Source organism: Canis lupus, chromosome 27 (genome assembly GCF_048164855.1).
Source record: "Canis lupus baileyi chromosome 27, mCanLup2.hap1, whole genome shotgun sequence".
NCBI classification, from domain to species: Eukaryota; Metazoa; Chordata; class Mammalia; order Carnivora; family Canidae; genus Canis; species Canis lupus.
The window spans coordinates 9,243,228-9,264,652 of NC_132864.1; the positions used below are offsets into that span (position 1 = coordinate 9,243,228).

At 43.1% G+C, this 21,425-nt stretch overlaps 1 protein-coding gene across 8 annotated transcripts in view; it reads right to left on the reverse strand.

The window, feature by feature from the left end:
- GLT1D1 (glycosyltransferase 1 domain containing 1) overlaps positions 1–21,425 on the reverse strand; it is an 86,953-nt gene that overhangs the window by 25,230 nt on the left and 40,298 nt on the right. For 7 of the 8 annotated variants that reach the window (XR_012019089.1, XM_072802145.1, XM_072802140.1 and 4 more), the window contains exons 5-8: positions 17,595–17,631; positions 15,837–15,893; positions 8,253–8,348; positions 7,637–7,686 (exon numbers count right to left, since the gene is read on the reverse strand). Coding sequence is in view for 7 of the 8 variants with exons in the window: in XM_072802145.1 (XP_072658246.1) it covers positions 7,637–7,686; positions 8,253–8,348; positions 15,837–15,893; positions 17,595–17,631 (240 nt within the window). In the remaining variant the exon portion in view is untranslated. Of the gene's footprint in view, positions 1–7,636; positions 7,687–8,252; positions 8,349–15,836; positions 15,894–17,594; positions 17,632–18,190; positions 18,203–20,928; positions 20,965–21,425 lie in introns of all 8 variants that reach the window. The other variant, XM_072802146.1, reaches the window with a different exon arrangement.

Consider the following 21,425-nt stretch of genomic DNA (forward strand, 5'->3'; position numbering starts at 1 on the left):
AGACCAGGCCCGGTGCCTTCCACACAGCTCTCTGCTTGATGAAATTTACTATATGCATGGTATCCAGCTGGCCCCACCTTTCCAGTTCTCATTTCTGATTCTTTCTGTTAAAATGATCTCAAACAACTGAATTACATTATAAGTCCAACATCTTATTGTGAAAAAGCAAACAACCTAATGAAAGCCTTCTTTTGGTTTACATATTAATTCTCAAAGTCATATTTTACTTATGATCATTTTTAGCCAGAGACCCCCTCATTTTTAATTTTATTAGCATGCTTCTGCTCTCATGATTAACTACAGAAAAGTAATTCAGTAAGGATAATTTTAAAAGTCTGCTGAAGTACCTCGCACGTTAACTAAAATTCAGCTGAAGGTATAACAACTTCCAAGTTGGAACTACAAACTGCATTAAACTTTTCTGGATTTGCCTTCCACATCAGTTCATTTTCAAATCTCCCAGTGAAGCCAAGTGGAACAAAATACAAGATAAAGAAAAAAAGAAGGGTAGATTTTTTTTTTTTTATGTAATGAAAGCACACGTTATGAAATTTTAAAAAGCAAAACCATTGCAAGCAGCAAAGAAAATTCTCATTTCCTCCTTCTAAGCTTATTTATTTCTGAGCAAAAGATATTGTTTCAACTCCCAGGCTTAAGGAAAATAATCTTTGATATAAGAAGTTATCGTGGGAAGTCATTAAGCTGTCATGCTCAAACCAAATGCTCATACCACTCTCCTTATCAAAGAGCACCAGAAAATGCACCCACTCAAGACCCTCCTGCAAGCAGAAGCCACACGCTTTGCTAAAATGGTTGAACTGAGAGATCAAAGAAGCTTTAATAGAAAACCAAAGCCAGACTCAAACCATCCTGCAGCTAAAGCAGAATCCCAGCATGTTTGTGCCCAAAGGAAACATTTGCATGAAAAGGTCTTTTTCCCTTAATATCACAGGACACTGCCTCTGAGCGAGGCACCGTTCCAGGCACTGTGCTGATACTCATTCAGTCCCCACAAGAAGCGATGAGGCAGGTGGCATTGTCTGGGTCATGCCTACTTTGCAGATGGGGATCTTGAGGCACAGAGAGGCAAGGTGTAGCCAGCTGACTCCAGAGTCCGTGCATGCGACCACTGTACTACAGGGCCATGCAGAACGACCCTTTGCATGACACGGACGATACCACTTGGTCTAAAGGTATTCACTCACTTGCCAGCAGTTAGCAGCAATGAATGATTATGTAGATTCCGTATGGGACAGAGATCTAGCTTTTTAAAATGTTCTTGCTAAGAATTACCATGAAAATAAACATATGTATGGCATCTAAAAAATAAAACACACACAGCGTCAGTGATTTTTCAAGTGACCTAAGAACATTTGCGCTACTTATTAAAAGTGGTTACTAGAATCAATAAATGCTGCTTGACAAGTGGAGCAAAGATATTCACAAGAGCAGTGTGGCCCTGCCCTCTGGGCTGGGCAGGGGAAGTGGCAGGAGCTGGTGTCAACACCCCGCAGCCCCTGGGCTCTCCTTTGCTGGCACAGCTCCAGTCTGCCTTCTGCCCTGGACTCTGTGCTCCATGAAGGCAGGGGTCATATATGTTCTAGCCACTGGGATATGTCCACATGCTTACAATACAGTGGCACTCAGTAAGTATTTCTCGAAGGACTGAATGAAGAAGTCAAGTTTTGCATACATAATTATACATGCACACACTTACATATACACATTTATTGCAACATACATGTTTTTGTGAACATACAATAAAATAAATAAAGATAGCTGGGTCTCCTACTGAGACGTGGCTCACCGTCACTGTCACACACCCACACGTTCAGAGAGGAGGACACGGCAAGAGCAGTCTTGCAGCAGTTCTACCAATGAGCACAGATTTCCTTGCTAAGGGGCATTCTTCCCACTTCCCTGAAGGGAGGTGCTGGGACCCGATGTCGTGGCTGTGTCACTCCCATCACCTGACCTTTAAGAGTCTTCCCTTCCTTTGAGCGTTAAAACAAACAGGGGATCTGCACATGCTCTGAACATCTACTTCTCCTTTGACACTAAGCATCCACGTCTCTTGCCCGAGCCCTCCTTCCTTTGGCTCTTCCTCCCCTAGACACGGCTTGTCAAAGTGGAATCGAGCCTGATCCTCTCCTTACAGAAGGGTGGGATGCAACCCAAGCTGCATCTTGGACCTTGAACAGAAGGATCTGGAGACCAAGAAGTGGGTAGAGTTCATTTTTCCCCAGCGGGATGCCTGGAATGGAACATTCCCAGCTAAGACTCCCTGGCCTCTGAAATTTCTGGTCTCCAGCCTTCCAACCATTCTCTTCGTGGCTGTTGTTATCTTCTCATAAGTTGCATTCGCTGGAGTTGGTGTGACACTTGTAGCCGAGGGGCACTGGCTGAGCTGGTGCCATTTCTTCTTTGCTGGTATGTCCCATGTGATGGGGCTCCTTGCAGAGAAAGGACCAAAGGGACCACTCTGTGCGCAGCACAGTGATTCTCTAATAAGAAACAGATGCTTTAGCTCACCGAGTCAATGCAGTTTTGTACTGAGAAGCCAGCATGTGACCTGGAAAGGCTACAAGCTCTCTGAAAGTGTGTAATTCGTACCTAAAGAGTTTATTCAGCCACGGATTCACAGTTAACAAAGGATGCGATAGATGCAGAACTCTGCATCTGATAGGATCTGATAGGATAGGATTGGACTCCTATCAGATGCCAAAGATAATGAATATTCGGGGTGTTCAATGTCTTACGTGACATGGTCATTAAAGTGTGGGTTTCAATGCGTCCCAAGGCTTGACCTCTGACCCACTTCTCAAATCCATTTCCAAATTATTAACTGATAATGTTGTAGCAAGGTTTCAAATCAAAGTGTAAAATTGTTTGAATCCCCTCCTCCTTTGGTATTCAGACACGATGTTTGATTGAATCCTTGACCCTGAAAATGGACAGATGTTTGGAAATCTTATAATGATGAAGGGGAGGGCTGGTTTCAATGCGGTGGTCAGGGGAAGCATATCTGCCTGCATCCCAGCAGAGCAAGGCCAGCATCTGGGGAGGGGCTCTTGCTGCGGAAGCCACTAGTGCATTGGCCTTGGAGGGGACATACATCTAGTGGGACTTTCTTACACACATACCATCCAGCATGGCCAAGTCAATTATTTTCACACTTCAGATTAGGAAGCAAATCAGGAAATCAATTTTTGGGTAAAAAAAAAAAAAAAAAAAAAAACTTTTTAAAAGTGACATGAAATAGAATAGCCTAACATAGCAAGGGGTGGCACAGGACAGTCTTTTACAAAGGACTAGAGTTAAGTGGCCAATTCTTGATCTCAGCTCAGGTCTTGATCTCAGGGTTGTGAGTTCAAGCCCCACATTGGCTTCCATGCTGCACATGGAGCCTACTTCAAAAAAAGGACTAGAGTGCACAACTGCATGAAGTGATAGAAGCATTGTCTAGTAAAGCTTGTTTCTGGTGCATTCGCAGGAGCTTGAGTTCACGTGCACATGTAGCAGGGCACCACGTGCCGTGTGCTAGTTTGGTTTTGCCCACCCACAATGGCCACATATGCACACATGCAACTCTCTTCAGAGACATCCCCCGATAGCTTGAAACTGGCCGTTGTAGAAGATTCTACACCATGGAAATAGGCCAATCGGGCTTTCAGAAAATAGGGCTCTCCTGCCCCACCCCCCATGGGCACTGCCTGTTGGACCCTCACCAGAACACTGCCAGTTATGTTAGGAAGCAAACAAACAAGCGAAACTTTGACACTAGCCTGCCTGAGTTACCAGAGGTTCTGAGATGTGTGTCTAGATATGTCAGTTATACATCTTTCAAGAGACACACAGAATCAAGAAGAAAACAACTTGTCTGAAGGAACTGGTGACTCATTGGATGCAATGATGTCTTATTTAGAAGCTCAAATTATTCTGTCTGCTGAGATGACATCAAGGTTTTGGTGGCGTTTTTTTTGATAAAAATAGATTTGATAAAGACCTTTTATGAGGTGGGGGCACTGCAATGGCCTCAATATTGTTTCCCTCACCCCCCAAATTCATACCTTGAAATCTTAACCCCCAAAGATGATGGTGTCAGGAGGTGGGGTCTTTGGGAAGTGAGTCCTTGGGAATAGGATCAGTCTTATACGATGGGATCAGGTCTCACAAATGACCCCCGAGAACATCCTTGTCCCTTCCCTGATGTGAGGACACAGAGGGAAGAGGCAGTTATGAGCCAGGAAGAGGCCTCACTGGAACCCGATCATGCTGACACCTTTACCTCAAACTTCCAGCCTTCAGGAGCAGGAGAAATAAATTTTGTTGCTGGTTCATCACCCCATCCAAAGGATTACACTGCAGCTGCCCAAAGGGACTGGGCAGATATCAACTGTCAGGCCCAAAGCCTTCGCTTCTGCCCTCAGGCCCATGGAAGGGTGCTGATGTGCATCACCCAATGTGGACTCAGATGTGTTAGATGCTACCTCCCTCAGTGGTGGAGGAGAAGCAGGCAAATCCAAGGAAAGCTCCAGGCTGAGTGTGAACATCGCACATGTCTGGGTACTGACCCTTTCTTTTGTTGAACAGTAAACTTGCACCAAACAGATGCATTTCCCCATTTCCTGCAGGGTTTCAATTCAAATCATGAAGTATTTTGTGAAAGAAATGCTTTCAAATCATTAGGAATTTGTGACAGTGAGCTAAAGGGCCAGTGAATCTCAGGTCACAATGCTTCATGGAGGTTCCCAGGCCCCCTACTCAAGCATCCACTTTCTTAGCTACCCTCCCTTGTTGCCACTTTGGGTCCTTTGCTCCACAAAAGCAGACCAACATGTGGACTGTCCATGCAGCTCCGATGTCCCTGGGGCCCCAGTTGGCCATCTAGCTCGTAGGTGAGCCAGGGCTCATCTGGGATCTGCATTTGCCAAGCAAGCAGCTGTTCTTAGGCATTGTAGGTTTATTAGACTATCCGGGGAAAAGCAAAGAGGGGCCCCTGAAAGTTATGGAATCATGAAGCATCCCAGTGACGTGCTCTCCAGCATCACTGAGGACCTGCTTTCCCTCACCCAGCTCCAAACCACCATCAGTTCCCTCATCCTGGAATGTCCAGTTCTGATTGGCTCATCATGAGACGAAGTCAAGACAGCCTTTGCTCAAAAGCACTTAGCACTACCTTCCTTCCAGAAGTTAAAAACACAAAAAGAAACTACAGAGATGTATGTTGTAAGGTTTGTCTGTGTGCATACGTGGGTGTGTTTACTTATTCCCAGCACCCATTTCACACATTTCTAAGCAGCCGTACTGGCCCGTGGCTCCTCTGGGGAAGTCCGCAGCAGGACGTCTGGATACACGAATATGCCGCAGCTGCACCGCCGCCCCCCTCAGCTCTCACCCCCTTCGCCACAGCCTCTGGCCTCCCCTGCTCCCTGTCCCCCAGCACAAACCCAAGGCACAAGGTTCCCTGCCCTGAAATTTGGGGGAAAGAGACAAATTCTGTGTCCTCACTTTTCCTTCAAAAGTAAGCAAGTACAGGTTACAGGAAAGTGATGTGTTCCAATAGCAAGTGGTAGAAAAGACACCTTTCCTCTGGGACATGAGTAACAGTCCTCATTGTTCAATATAAACTACAAAATAATAGTCGTGTCTCTCCTGAAAGATGATGGCTGAGGAAGCCCTCAGGAGGCAGGCAGTGTCAGACCGTCCCTGCAGGCTCTGGGCTGGAGGTGGGGGTCCCAGGTGGACCCAGGGAAGCGCCACCTGTGCCAGTCGCCCCTCCCTCTGGCCGCTGCACCAGCTCCAGCACCATGGGGGTCATCACTCCTGGGATGGGGTTTCTGTCCGAGTTCTGTGTTCCCAGTGTGTTCCCAAGCTGGCCACCTGCCAAAAGGCTTTCCTTACAAGGAAACGCGATAGAGAGTCCAATGGAGGAAGCAGGTCACCAACCTTCAGTTGGTGCAGGCAAACGTTTCTGTCCACCAAGTCTTCGTTTTGGGGTTGCTTGCACCCTGAACACACTTAATAACAACTGTTTTCCAAACTTTGGCCATTTGTGTGCATTTTTATAATTTGTCATATCTGCATACCATCTGTCTGCTGCTTATTTAATACATTTTTGAAGACAATACAATTTATTTTTAAGGAAAATTTTCGTAGCTGGAAAGCCAGTATCATGCGCCATAAATAGAATGTCACCATGAAAACAGAAACAGTGAAAGAGAGAAACCACATCACTAAATTCTTTCTAAGCCTGAGGCCCTCTCTCTCAGAGAAGATTTTAGCATCAAACTAAAACTATTTCTTTCAGTAATGCTCTTCAAACAGAAGAATGGAAAGAGAACTAAAATAATCATCATAATAAACAACTCTGCTGCGCCGGGACTTCACACTAACCAGGGCACCTGGGATTTATCTCGTTGCCACCAAAAGGCTGGTGCTGAGCATGTGTGTATGTGTGTGCCGTGTGGATATGTGTGTGCAGGCGTGTATAAATGTGTGAGTGCACATTGCACCAAACATGGATGGAATACGGGGTGGTTCATTTTTCACATAGTAGATTCGAGCCCTTGATATTTTTATTAGGTTAGGAAGCCTTTTTCCAGGTAAACGTATTGTCTCCAGAAGTCTTTGCAAATACAGAGACAGGTGCATGTGTCCCACTGCATGCTGTATGTCCCCAGGGAGCTAGGAAACCTCCAGGAGGAGAGCCTGCACAACAGCTAAGACTCTACTCACTCAAGGTCTCCGGGGTGCCCTCGATGTCTAAAGTAGGTGACATAGCAAGGTCGCAAGCTCAACTATCCCAGTTTGGCAAGCAGGACAAAGGAAATGAGTGATGCTTTTCCCAGAGGGTGCCATCTCCTAGCCCGGCACAGACATTCCATGGAGCACGGGGGTTGCTTCTGTGATGTCATATCCTATCCTGCTGGAAACACAGAGCTTACTTCATTTTCCAAACTGCTTGAAGTAAACCAAAGTTCATTCTCAATACATGTCTCTACCTCAGTTCCCTGAATCCTGAGTGCTCAGCCCTGCATGGCGGACAGAGCAGCACGCTCTCGACCTGCGTTGTTAAGGGGACATGGGAATGTCCCAGAGGCTTGTGAACAAGTCACAGGGTCTCGCAGGCTTCCCATAGGCCTCTGCTCCCTGGACAGCAGCTGAGGTCAGGTCTGAGCATCTCCTTTCCCCATGCTTATAGAGAGTTATTTCCCATACCCCTTGGCTCCTAAATGCAAGTCAACTACTTAACCTGGTGATCGGCTGAAGGAATAGCTCTGTGTTGTTTTGCTGTGCAGCTTAAAGGAGTTTCAGAGAAAATGTGGACCATGTACACACAATGTGTGCCTTACAACACCAATTTAGACTTTCACTTCATGGGACTTTATCCTGATGTGACTCCTCCGCATTTCCTAAAAACCTATCCTTTGTAGCAAGAAATTAGCTATAAAGATTTACGAAGCCTCATCATCTTTAACCTTGGTTTTCATTTTTAAAAAGCAGAGTTCAGTTACTTAAAAAGGAAAAAAAATAATTTGGTTAGAAGAAGAATGTCAACTAATTTTAGGAAATATGTAAAAAGTATAAAGAGGAAGACAGACATGAGAGCAATGTTTAAGACGTATCCACTTACTTCAGGACCTACAATCACCATGTAAACGTTAGGCTCTTCTTGATGCCATTCTTGGGAAGAAAAAGAAAAAAAATTTTTAGTGGTTTCATGTCATAGATGGAAACATAATTAATAATAATTATGTGATAAATCATTCATATCGTTTTGCTCTCATTCATAACAGTCAAGTTATATGTATTTAAAATGTAAATATTGAACATCATATAGTTTTAAGTAAAATGCTTTTTCTAGAATGTTATGCATTATCCAGATCTCTCACCTACTGGACAATCAGGAGTAATCAGTCCACAAGCCAATATGGACTTTAGGATATTCAAGCAATGCAGCAAATCTCCAAACGCGTCACACAAATTGACATGTGTAAAATATTTCTGGATGAGATTATATTAGATTTATAATTCTTCACTATTTTTGTGATTTCCTGAGAAGCCGAGGGCACATGAAAGTAGAAATGCGTGAGATCGCTACCCAGCACTATTATTTTTGTTTTTCTTCCAGAATAACAAACTAGAAGTAGTTCTGCTCATGTGGAAAGATGGAGACAGCAACACTCAAAATCCCAATGGGAGAGGTGCTAAGACCAGTCCCCATACAGAATTCCATAAACAAAACGTACCTGAGAATGCATCCACCAAATAAAGAGGGTCCTTAACTTGTCTAAGTCCACACACCAGGAGAAAGATGTGTAAATTATCAGCACTTTGGTTAATTCCTGCAACAGAAGAGGTCAGATATTTTCAGCAGAGAGAAGGCAGCTTGATGCCATGGGAGCAAAGATCCCGAGACACAGCTCCAACGCTGCAGGGCTCTGACCTCTCTGCACCTGCTCCCACCCCCAGTCTGCACACGATTCACTGCACGGACTGCTTCTCCTGGCGGGTAAACTTGAGCTGAGCTCAGCCCAGTAAATGTGAACCCAGCTCTGTGCAATGAGGAAGGGGACAATGTGAACTGCGGACCCTGGAAGATATTTGGATACAATTGTGGTCAGGAAGAGCATTTTCTTCATGAAAGTAGAAAGGTGTTGTACATAGTCATGTATTCCTGAGCCCGTGTGTGTATATAGAGGTGCACACATTGGATGAGGATGAGCTCACAGGTCCATAAGATAAAGGGGTGAGTGGCTCCTCTCACGGAGCGCTGGAACCGCCTTCTTCGCCCTTTGGCTCTGGGCAGGCCTGGTGATTAGCATCGACTGACAGCCCAGTGGAAGGGCAGCCAGTGACTTCTGAGTCTCCGTCTCGGGAACCCTATGTCGCGGTGTCTCACTCCCTGGAGCACCACCGACTCGCAGCTCGCAGCTGGGCCGACTGCCTCCTTGAGGGTGAGGCTCTGCGGGGAGATGCCTGGCTGCCCTCCTGAGGAGGCCACGCAGGACCGGCAGGCCTCACCCCAGTGCAAAGGGAACGGGGACCCAGCAGCAGAGCGGGGAGGCCGGCAGGAGCTGCCCCCTGAGCCTGGGCCAAGCTGCCAACCCCACGCAGTCATGAGAAACCAGGGGCTTTCAAGCCCATTTATGCTGAAGTGGTTTGATGGGCAGCAACAGGCAAGTGATTCGATAGAAATTATTCGTGTAATTAACACAAGCTAACCTAAGACTTCATCATTTCCAAATGCATATAATTGGGCATAAAATCATGCAGGTGAGAGGTTTTCATTCATGCATTTTATTTCACCCATTATTTTATGCAAACAGTGTCAGTTTCTCTGTGCTTTTGTAAGCCTTGAATAGTAGTATCATCAGAGTGAGCATGATGAGGCACAGTGACACTGCCTCACACGGTCACACATGCTGCACAATAACCACGTGTGACCACATCTGAGGATATGTGCTGAAGTGTTATGGCTGGGGGGTCCCCCTGGGAAAGACCCTAAAAATGCACCACAGGCTCCAAAGTACTGTTAATTTCATTCAGGCATGGTACATTTGTAAAATATTTCCCCAATATTTGGAGCACCTCGAAACTAATCTTAGGAATATAAAACTTACTACTTACTATTTGTTTGACCAAAAGCCTAAGCTAGAAGCTGTGTGCAGAATTCAAATCCAAGATCAGAGGCATTAGAGGCCAGAAGACACGCTATTCCCTTTAATAAATGATAAAGTTGAAGAAAACCTTTAAGGGACAGGAAGATGAGGTGTGAGAAACAGAAAAATCTCACATTACCAGGCAAGACCTATCAGTGACACTGAAGCCAGTGAGTGAACATCTGATGACAAAAATTAAAAGTGCCTTCATGAAAATTAGTTAGTAGTGACAATGGAAAGATAACAGAGGTACAAGGAGAAACTCAGGGGATGCCCACTTAATTATGGGAGGAAGCCTTAGCCCAGGGCATGTGGTGTGTGCACGCACACACAGGCACATGAACACATGTGCACAGGTGCACACACACACACAGAAGTCCACACATGCATGCATACACACTTTATATATTATATATATATATATTATATATATATTTTTTGTTTGTTTGTTTGTTTGTTTTTTTAAGCACCAGTACAGGGGAAGCTGATGTGCTGTGTAACCCACTGGGCAGGACACAACATCACAGATATCATCATCATGTCTATGGAGTATCTCCTCAAACAGGCAAGAAGAAAGTAAGAAGGAAAGTAGAAGGAGATGCATGATGCACCCAGAAGGGGGAAATCAGAAAACCTGTATTAATGAATTGAAACAAAGTACAATAGCAAAATAAACACACAAAGACCATCCAGAGATAGTAGCCAAAGAAAGCACGATTCTAAGAACCAATGTGATGTCCTAGTAAAAAGACTTCATTTACTTCTGTATTTTTGCTGTGTGACAAAGCACAGATGTTGGAAATCTATTTTGTCCCTTTATTTTGATGAGACATGCATTAGCTACTCAGAACAGCAGGTTTGGGAGATCTGGGGCCTTCTGCTCAGGTGAAGCTGGAAAAAGTGTCCCTCTACCTACCCCTACCCCAGGAGCCCTAGAAAGCTAACCTTGAGAGAGAGTAGCCCACAATGGACAAAACTGACCTTCAAAACGCTCTATGACTTAGGGAAGTATACATATATCACATTGAAACCTTGTACACCAGGCGCCGGGGTGGCTCAGTTGATTGAGCGCCTGCCTTCAGCTCAGGTCATGATCTCAGGGTCCTAGGATCGAGCCCCGTGTTAGGCTCCCTGCTGAGTGGAGCCTGCTTCTCCCTCTGCTCCCCACTCTCCCCCTGTTCATGCTCTCTCATTCTCTCTCTCTCTCTCAAATAAATAAATAAAATCTTAAAAAAAGAAACTTTGTACACAACTTTGTACACAAGATATATATATATATATATATGTTTATATACACACACATTCCCCAACCCCCCAAACTAGTCTAATTACATATGAGGAACTCTGATGTTTTCTAACTCATTTCAATTTTTTAAAGTGCTGGCCCCTGGGACTGCCTGGTTGGCTCAATCACTGGAGTGTCCAAGTCTTGATCTCACCTCAGGTCTTGATCTCAGGGTTGTGAGTTCAAGCCCCATGTTGGACTCCACACTGAGTGTGGTGCCAGCTTAAAAAAAAATGAAAATAAAAAAAAAACAAAAGTGCTGTTTCTCAACTTACTCACTGATTTTGAGAACCCTACTTACCAGACCCTAGAGGGAGACAGAGCCAGCCCTATATATTCTCTTGTCTTTCTCCTCATCTTCTTCCTGGGAGATTAAATGTCATGAGAATTTAGGAAACTAAATTAGGCCATGGCAGGACACAGGACTACATGCTTTGCCTTATTGTAGGATTTACAAGATTTTAAATATAAAATACAGAGGCAGCATTTGGTTTGAGTAGCATTTGTGCACTTCCCGAGCCCAACAGTATCGTTTTCAAGGATATGGAGATGAGAGTTGGAAAGTCATGATCAAGCAAGCACATGCTGAGGCCCCAACCTGGAAGTACCCAACTCAGCCTGTGTCCTGGGCCAGGGCTGTGGACATGTATGGTGGCCGTTCTTAGATTTCATAGCAGAATGAAAAGAAAGTGGCCTACAGACGTCTGGAGGTGAGGCAGGAGCCTACCTAACATTTTAGTGCATTTCATTTCTTCCTTTTAACTCCAAACTTATGTTTCTTTCTGTTGTTTCTCTGTGAGCATCCAGGTTGAACAGAAGTCAAGGACTGAACTCATCCCTCACAAATGCTCGGATTTTCATGTCTGTCCTTCCGATGTTACCATTTCCTGGAGAATGGTATTTTTATCTTCAAAACAGTGAGTTGCTTTCGAGAGCTGGCACCGTATCCCTGAAGGCTGAGCGTCCGCCATACTCCCCAACCCTCTGCATGATGCATCAGCTGGCTCTGCAGCGCAAACTCGATCTATGCTAAGCCATTTTTTCTCCCATCTTCTGTTCTAGCCACTGTTTATTTTAGTTTTTCCATGGGTCATTATAAGGAGAAAAGAATACAAGGACTTTGGTTGAGCACATTAGACATAGTGAATTGTAGCTAGAAAATCTGATTTTGGGGCTGTGAAAATATCAAGGGATCTGGTAACATGAATTTTCCACATGAAAAACAATGGGTTTTCTAGGGATGCCTGGGTGGCTCAGTGGTTGAGCATCTGCCTTCAGCTCAGGGCGTGATCCCAGAGACTGGGATCAGGTCCCATATCGGGTTCCTTGTGGGGTGCCTGGTTCTCTCTCTGCCTATGTCTCTGCCTCTCTGTGTCTCTCATGAATAAATAAATAAAATCTTTTTGAAAAAATGTGTTTTCCTAGGCACAGCGAAGGAGGAAAGATACCACCATCTGAGCTTGGCAGATTCAAATCTCCACATAGAAATATAAATACAGTTTACAAAAGGAGAGGGGAAGAAAATTAAATAAATATGTTAACAATAAATATATAAATAGAACAAAATCAGGAAGGTATGGTCAAATTGAAGTTTTCATAGTTTTAGGTTTGGTGGCCCACAAAGAATTGCTGTATAAGGTGCAATAGTCATTGGATTTAAAAGCAAAAATCACACATCCTTGAACCATAGCAACATTCAAGTTGGACATGGAAATGCATAGAAACACTAAGGTGACTGACTTGATACCTGTACATGTATCTTCTGATCAGAATAACTATTGTAAATATCATGTGAAAAATTATAACGATGCTACTTAGTGCATTTAACCAACTTTATTTTTCCCTAGCTGATTTATTGGACTGTGAAATCTGGTTAGCATAAACATCGTTCAATGTTTTAAATTAAAGGATTTAGTAGTTTGTTAGTTGGGGCTTAGAGACACTGAATATTCTCAGAAGGACCTCTGGCACGCTGTAAAGGAGAATGCATCATAAACTCGGCACCGGAGACCCCAGAAGCAGATGGTACCCCTTGATGGCTAACGAAGCACTCGTCTGCTGGTAGGCACTGTTAAATGAGACCCTTTCCCACCCATTCCTCTTGATTGCAAGGTTAGCAGTTTATAAGAATTCAGAGGGTGAGTATCTGATCATAATAGTCTATATCAAATTCACTGTATCTTCTGTTTTCACTGTCTGAGGCTCAAAGTGGAAGTGACAAATCACAATCACAGGCTCTGAACGCCAGGGTAAGATCAAGGATGGGTGGGGAAGACAGTCCATCTCTAAAATCTGAAAGATGACAAAGATGAATGACCCCGTAAATGAGAACAGACGCCTGGTTATAAAACCCAGAGACACCGATTGATTCTGCCTCCACCTTATGCCATGATCCAGCAGAGCCGGCGACTATGACACCACCACGCTTCCCTCTGCCATGTGTCCCGAGCACGTTCACAGCTCCTAATTGCACACATTAAGTTGGAACTGCTGCCCAGCAGGTCTCCGGGGGAAGTGCCGCCTGAGGAGTCTTGAACATCCCTTGGCTGGCTGTTCCGTTAATCACTCAGTAGTAAGACCAATGATACAAACAACCATGAGGCTACAGGCTTGATGAAAAATCACTCTCCTTTTGGAAATTATGACATAGTCACACAGCAACGGCATCCCATGATATATAGAAGATGAAATAACCTCCCAACAGGCAATTTACAATGGGCCCACTGGTTCTGAATAATGGCCCGTACTCCCCAGTGTGACAGAGCAGTCGGACAGCAGGGGTTCATCTGTGATGCAGAGAATGGCCCTGCTGCTGGTCCCGAGGTTGATGGATGCACTTGGAAAATTGTTTCTAATAAAATGCTTGGAAATCTTTTTTCCAAGGGAACCTAACACTGGCATGCTGTAGGGGATGGGAGTTTTTGTCTGATGTTTCTGGAGTGAAAACAGGCTCGGGGTGTCTACATGTGTTGCAGATGTGGCCCACAGTTTGCATTTTCAGCTCTTCTCTGAAGTTTATATCAGGCTTATAACATCAAGCCCCTTCCCCCCACCAGTACCCTTGCACTGTTGACTCTTGTGAGAAGCAGTTCAGGTTAAAACAGATGAATTCTTAAACTTTCCACTGCATTTGATGAGTCAGTGTTAGCTGTTCTCACACCTTCACAGAACTACTGGGCTGGGTAGCCTGTAAGGCAATGATAGCTGCCAAGAGTATACACTTACAGGCCTCATTTGTGGACAAAAACCTTTCTTTATTTAAAGATATTTTGCAACAAAATTTTGTTTGAACTTCGTGACTGCACTTAGATCATACCACATATGGAAAATATGAAGGCTAGACTCCATTAGCTCCACTGTGTGTAGGAAAAATGGCACCCTCATCTCATAGCATTGCTGATGGACATACTCACTGCTGCTACCTTTCCAGGAGACATGACGCATGATGTACAAAGGCTCTGATTGAGTGCGTAATCTAACCCAGAGACTGTTTTTAGGTGTTCCAAAGAAAACAATTGGGCAAATGTATGAAGATTGAAATCCTAGCACCTCCACCACTACATATCAAAATGTTTAAGTTTATAGAATTCAAAATAATACTACAAAGGAATTGGAACTATGCTGTAATCAGAATTAATAAATACATTTAAAAGATTTCAGGATATAATGTAAAAAATAAATTATATTTTTGTATACTAGCAACAAATAATTCAAGAATAAAACTTAAAAAACCTTTAGAGTAGCATCAAAAACAATAAAATCCGTGAAAAAAAGACATAAGACCTGTATACACAAATCATTATGAAGATAAAAAAGACTTTAAGAAGTAGACAGATCATGTTATGGATTTTAAGACAAATTATTTTTAAGGTATCAATTCTCCTTAAATCAATCTACAGATCAATACAATAGGATTTTATTAGAGATTAACAAGATGAGCGGAAATGTATATGGATACGAAAAAGACCTAGATCAGCTGAAACAATTCTGAAACAGAGTTGTCAACTCACACACTACCCCTTTTCTCAACTATAAAGCTGCAGCAGGAAGACAACACAATGTTGGCATATGGATGCAGATCAATGGACCCTCATATACAGTAAACTGATTTTGAGCAAAGCAATTCAAAGAAGGAAAAACATTTTCAATGAACAATACTAGAACAACTTTCACAAAGAAAGGGATTTTGATCCCTACCTCATACTACAGGCAAAAATTAATTTCAGATGGGTTAGAATCCTAATGATAGAACTGAAACACTGAAACTTCTGGAGGGAAAGAAATAGGGAAAATATTTCTGTGAACTTGGAGGAGGCAAAGGTTTCTTGATCAGGGCTCAGGCAGTGCTAAGCATTAATGAAAAGTGGATCAATTAGAAGAAAATGGAACGATAAACCAGAGGAAACAGAAGAAATATTCACATATATGCATGTATCCAACAAAAGACATTAATCCAGAATGGATTAAAAATCCTCCTTCAAACTCACTCTTCCTCCCATTCTCTCAAGAAAGAGAAAAGAGAGAAGCCAGGTGTGTCCTGAACCCAATTCTTATTACACTCTTCCCTGTTCACCTAAAACAGTAGACATCTTTGACCTGAAGAACCTCTTTTCCAAAACCACGTGAGCACACCATGTACCTGACACTACTGGACAAGATGCACTCTGGTCAAAATCTTGTAAGAAGGGATGCCTGGGTGGCTCAGTGGTTGAGCATCTGCCTTCAGCTCAGGGCGTGATCCCAGCATCCTGGGATGGAGGTCCACATCAGGCCCCCTGCAGGGAGCCTACTTCTCCCTCTGCCTATGTCTCTGCCTCTCTCTGTGTCTCTCATGAATAAATAAATAATTAATTAAAAAAAATATTGTAAGAAGGTTCATCTCTCACCTGAACAGTGAAGGAAGGTGTTCCAGTTAAAGGCGGCGTTTGGTACTGTCACGATTCCTGAGTTGAAGGGGAGAGACAGAGAGAGAAGAGAGAGAGAGAGAGAGAGAGAGAGGGAAAGAGACCACGTTGATGAGATGCAACCAGCTATTTTGGGGTCAATGTTCAAATATTGGTCTCATACTTGGTTCTTAACAAAGAACTCAAAGTTCTGAGTGCTTTGTGAACACCTGTTCATCCCTACCCCAAAGGAGGTTCAAAGGGAGCCCACAGGTTCCCAACAAGGAAGGGCACACCATTTTCAACCTCCATTACTGGGCGGGACAGCTGCCAGGTCGTGGGAAACACAAGTCTCTAACAGACACCTGAAAGCAAAAGGCTTCTAAAACACAGCCCCACATATGAATTGTGTCTCTGTTTAAAATTCCTAATCTCAACCCTCTCCACATCACACACAATTGCCCGCTATCTGTGGCATCTCCTTGAGCAGATTTAAGTTTAAAATTCCCTGAATTGAACATTTTGAGATGTAGGAAATTCAGAGGCAACATTTAACATATTATCCTGATAATAGGAAAAATCTAAAGTTTTATGAAATGTAAATTAAGTCAATAACCCTTTTTGCAATGTACCTTTGAGATCATCATTTGCACTGAACAACACAGGGTACTCACTATTGTACTACTTAGTGACTGTGCACTGCACGCCTGTCCTGGGCGTAGACTCTAGCTGGGTGCAATCCACACACTTCTGGAGCCCCTTAAAGCCCTGCTGAGTAGACTGACTCCCTTAGTTTATCCGGATGGGAATGAGGTTCACAGAGGTTACATGGTGTTCATGGAGACTCAGCATGTAGGTGGTGGAGGCTACGTCCAAACCTGTGTGTTGCTTCAAAGCCCATGCATATCTGGTGTGCCTATGTGTTCCCCGACTATAAATCAGGCCCCAACAGACGGATGAGGAGGTGCCAACCCTGCACCTGCCCTGACACTTAAAGACACCTTTTATTATATATAGAGTCAGGGTATCTTTTAAAAAATGGGCATTCCAAGAAAGGGCTTACTTGGTAAGTGATTCTTCCGCTAAAAACGTCACTGAAACCACTGGGACATTTATACGTGTGATAATGCACGGTGTGCAGCTAAGGCAGACCTCGAGGGCTGTGCCCCTCCGGGCCTCATCACCTGAACTGACCTGAGCTTGCAAGGGGTTACGTGCTCCTATTTGCAACTGCCTCTTCCATGATTCCTATTGTTTAAACAATAATACAGTGGTTCCCTTGCTGTGAGATTTTTTTACTCAGGTGACCAAAATATATTCCTCATATATATGTGGTTTTGTCCATGGCTTATGGTCCACAGCTCCTAAAAAACCCTCACTGTGTTTAGATGCTGAGGGTTTCCCGAGAGGTTGTGGAGGCCACTGTCTGGGAGGAACTGGGTGAGGGCAGGAAGGGGTAGATTGGAGCAGAAGGACTCTACTTCCCCTTAACTAAGAGAGAAGCTCAGCTTTCTCCTTTTGTAACATACCCCTGGGACACTACATCTACTGTCGAAAACGTTAAAGGATCTGTATTTTAATTTTTTTTATAATGTCATTATATTTGTTCTTTATCTTCATGTTAGGCAATATAGGCACATCCATTCTACAAATTATTAGTAGGTAAATCTAAGACATCATATAATTTCATCCACAGGCACATCAGTACATGTCTCTAAAGGGACTCATATTTTAAAATGTGTAAACTTTAAAAATTCTTACCTTGACTCTGGACATAGATCTTATCCCTGGCATGCGGCTTTTGAAAAGAAGGGAAAAAGGAAAATAAGTAAATGGGATAGTGCATTACAACTGCTTTTTAGAAATAAAATGAAGGCCATAAGAAAAGCCGCCTTGGAACAAGTCACAAAGAATCATCCACGCAGCCGCTCATATACTGGTTACTTTCCAAGAGCAGAGTTCCTTCTGCTTTTAATGGGGGTTAGCCCATTAAAAACACAGCATTTTCAAGGTAAGAAGCACAAAGAAAGAGGTCCTTTAAATTAGGCGTAATGAGTTATTACAATCATATAGTTACTACATTAGTATAAAGTTACTGAAGCTCAGAGAACACGCCAATGGCAGAGCCCGTGGGGAGCCTATCTATTGTGTGCAGGAGCTCGAGGTAGAAGTTTGGTGACACAGATCCTTGAACAGAGAAAGTACACTCCCCAATCCCCACCTGTGGGGAAGAAACAAGGAGAGGGAGGGAAGGTGAGGGAAGATAGGGGTGGCCCTCCCCTCTGCCCCGTGGATGGGAAGGGCCTGAGAGGTGCAGTATCTGGCCGTTTTTAGGGCAGCTGAATGCAAATCTGTACACGGACAGGAATCTCTGTTTGCTTTGCTTTTGTCCTCAGTATTACATTCTTTATCTAACCAGCAGAAGCACCTGATACCTTCTAAAGCCTGGACTATCCTCCTCAACTCACCATACAGCAGGGAAGCACCTTCTTTGAAAATGCCCTTACAATAGTAAGCCTTAAAATTTTTTAAAAAAATTCTCCTCCCTACTAGTGAAAAAAACAAAAACAAAAACAAAAATGTTAACTTTAAAGGGAAGTTTTTAATGGAAAAAAATGGCTAAAAGCAACAAATTGAAATTAGAAACTGACGTTTAGAGGCTTAAAACACTCTTTTTGTGTAATTATAATTTCACTGGAAAGCTGAAGAGACTTTTACTGGCATGCAGAGGAGGCTGGGCATGCTTCTTCTTCAAACAGCCCTGAGAAAGGGATGCTAACACATTGGCAAAAACATATCAGCCTGGCTGTTACACTTTAAAGCGAACACCAGCATTTGACAAAAACAGATTCAATATAATTCTACATAGATTTGATTAATTAAGGGAAGGCAAAATAGGGTTTTTGCCTTGCCACTGTTTCCATTAGAAATATGCTCCATCTGCAATTAGAAATACATAAACCCAAGATGCTCCCTTCAAGACAATTTCTTCTGAAACAAACAGAAATTAATTAAACCGGCATCCCAACTCCATAAGCAAAATGAATGGACTCTATGTGGAAATTCCTGAATTTATCCGCTGGTCTTTACATATCTCCGAGCATTGCTTCCCCTAAATCTACCAAAACCACGAGAAAATAAAGAAGTATCAAGTCCTATCTGGACATTTAAAACACGTTATGAATAGTATTTTAAGATCTTATCCTAGCAAGTCAGGAAAATAGGGTTACAATATTTTAAAAATCTGGACTTTGGTTATTTTTAACCTTTGTAATAAAAGAAATCTGGCAAAAGCCAACTGGCTTCTATCGATTTTGAAAAGCATTATCTATATTAAAATGCTCTAAATACAAATTAGTTTTCTTTGCTCAATATTTATTGTTGGTTCTCTTGCCTTGAAATAAGAGTCAAAATCCTTGTATATCACTTCCCTTGCAAGATTAGCTCATTGATGCAGAAAATGAAAAAGGAGACTGTACGTGTGTGTGTGTGTAGAGGGTGTGGAGGGAGGATGCTGCATGGTGTCTATGAGAAACCATTACTTAATTTGGCCCATTTACTAGATATAAAAAGCCAGTGTCCTGTTGGTTAGATACTTATAAGTACACATGACTTTTAACAGACACTAATGCTAATTAATGCGTTTTTATAATGGAATAACTGACAGCGGGGATCCCTGGGTGGCCCAGTGGTTTAGTGCCTGCCATTGGCTCAGGGCGTGATCCTGGAGTCCCGGGATCAAGTCCCACGTCGGGCTCCCGGCATGGAGCCTGTTTCTCCCTCTGCCTGTGTCTCTGCCTCTCTCTCTCTCTCTCTCTCTCTCTCTCTCTCTATGTCTATCATGAATAAATAAATAAAATCTTTAAAAAAAAGGAATAACTGACAGCAACAACAAATAGATCCTCCACTTCTTAATGTATATAACCTTCTGAAATTAAGCTCTCTCCAAGTATAAACCACAGTAAACACTACTTTTTAAATATACAGCACAATGCATGGTCTACAGGTGACAAAAACACTAATTTTTATTCTAAAATGACAATGTGACTTCTGGTGATGACTTTGTTAACAAGTACTTTTAAAAGAGCTATAAATTGCTTTAAAACAATCAAATAGTGGAAAGCTCTCAAAATACACCTATGTCCAAAAAATACATACGAATTGGGCTCTTTTCAGGGGACGTGGTTCTCTTCCTTCTCTCTCCACCCTTTTCCTTTAGAAATTGGTTTTTAAGCAAGAAAAGAAAATAAAAAAGAAAAAGAAAGAAAACCACATGAATGGGATGAGGAGTGTCTCTGAAGACTGGATCGAGATCCCGTCCCATGGGATCCAAAGCTAGCTGGCAATGCAGAAATAGGAATGCTGACAGGAAAACTCAGGGGAAGATTTTTAAAAACAGTTAAATACACCGAGTAAATAGCTGGGAGTTATTGATGTTATTTAAAGCTCCACTCCCCTCCCACCCCGCACCCCCATCCTTCCACCATTCTGTGCCTTGGTGATTTGAGGAATTCAAAGAAATTTTGACCATTCCAGATGTCTGAGCCCCGGGTCATGATCCTGTGAAAGGTGGGAGTCTGTGCTCTGGACCTAATGAGTTTTCCATCCTTTGAGTCATATTAAAACTTTCCAATTCCCAGGGATCTCATTTGGGGAAGAAAAATGCAAAGAACATTTTCAGTTCCATCAAGAAATCTCTGAGGAAAGCCAATCTTAATAGAAGTTGTTAAAAATGATTAGCTTCCTAGGGTATGCTCCAACCCCAGAGTTTCTCTTAAAGAGTAGTTGCAGGGAGGGGCGCCTACAAAGAGGGCATCTTGAGGATGAAACCCAGGAGGTGAAGGATTTGAAGTTTCTGTTGCGATTGGAACCATAACAAAAGCTGTCGTCTGTGTGGCTCCTGCTGCTGCCAGCGTGATTTTCAGAGATAGTCAGATACAGAGCAATGGGCCATGCAGAAGGAAGAGGGAGCAAGTCACTCATAGGACAACATGCGTTCAGTACATATAGTTCAGCAATTAGTCGACTCGAGGCTCATTCAGATGGGCTGACATTAACACCCACATTTGCAGGTGAGCTCACCTGTGCCGCGAACCGCGCATGTGACAGCCAGTGAAATCTGTCTTGCTTTCTGCGTTTTAATTTCCAAAAGAATTTTGATGAGTACATACACACACTGAAGGTGAAAGTACACTTTAGCTACTGCCTAACCCAAACTGCTGCAAGAGAGTTCTTATTGTTTAATAAGTGCCAAGGCAAGGCACAACAGTGACACCCCAGAAGGCAGCCAGGCACAGTCTCCAAACCAAACCAAGCCAAAACAAACCAAACCAAACAAACAAAAACCCCCACAATCTTCTAAAAAATTATGACATCAGAAGGCTTAGCTCAGTGCTAACCTCAGCCAAGGGTACAGATGGGCCATGTTGGTGCTCATCATGCTTCTCAAATTTGATAACCACTTCAAGCAATATTTACTCCAACTCAAGATGTCTAAAAAAACAGCTAGCTCATAAATAAATATTTGAATTTGGAAAAAGTCCTGTTAGCAGAGTATTCCTTAGAAAAAGTGGGTTGACAGTGCAGTTGAAT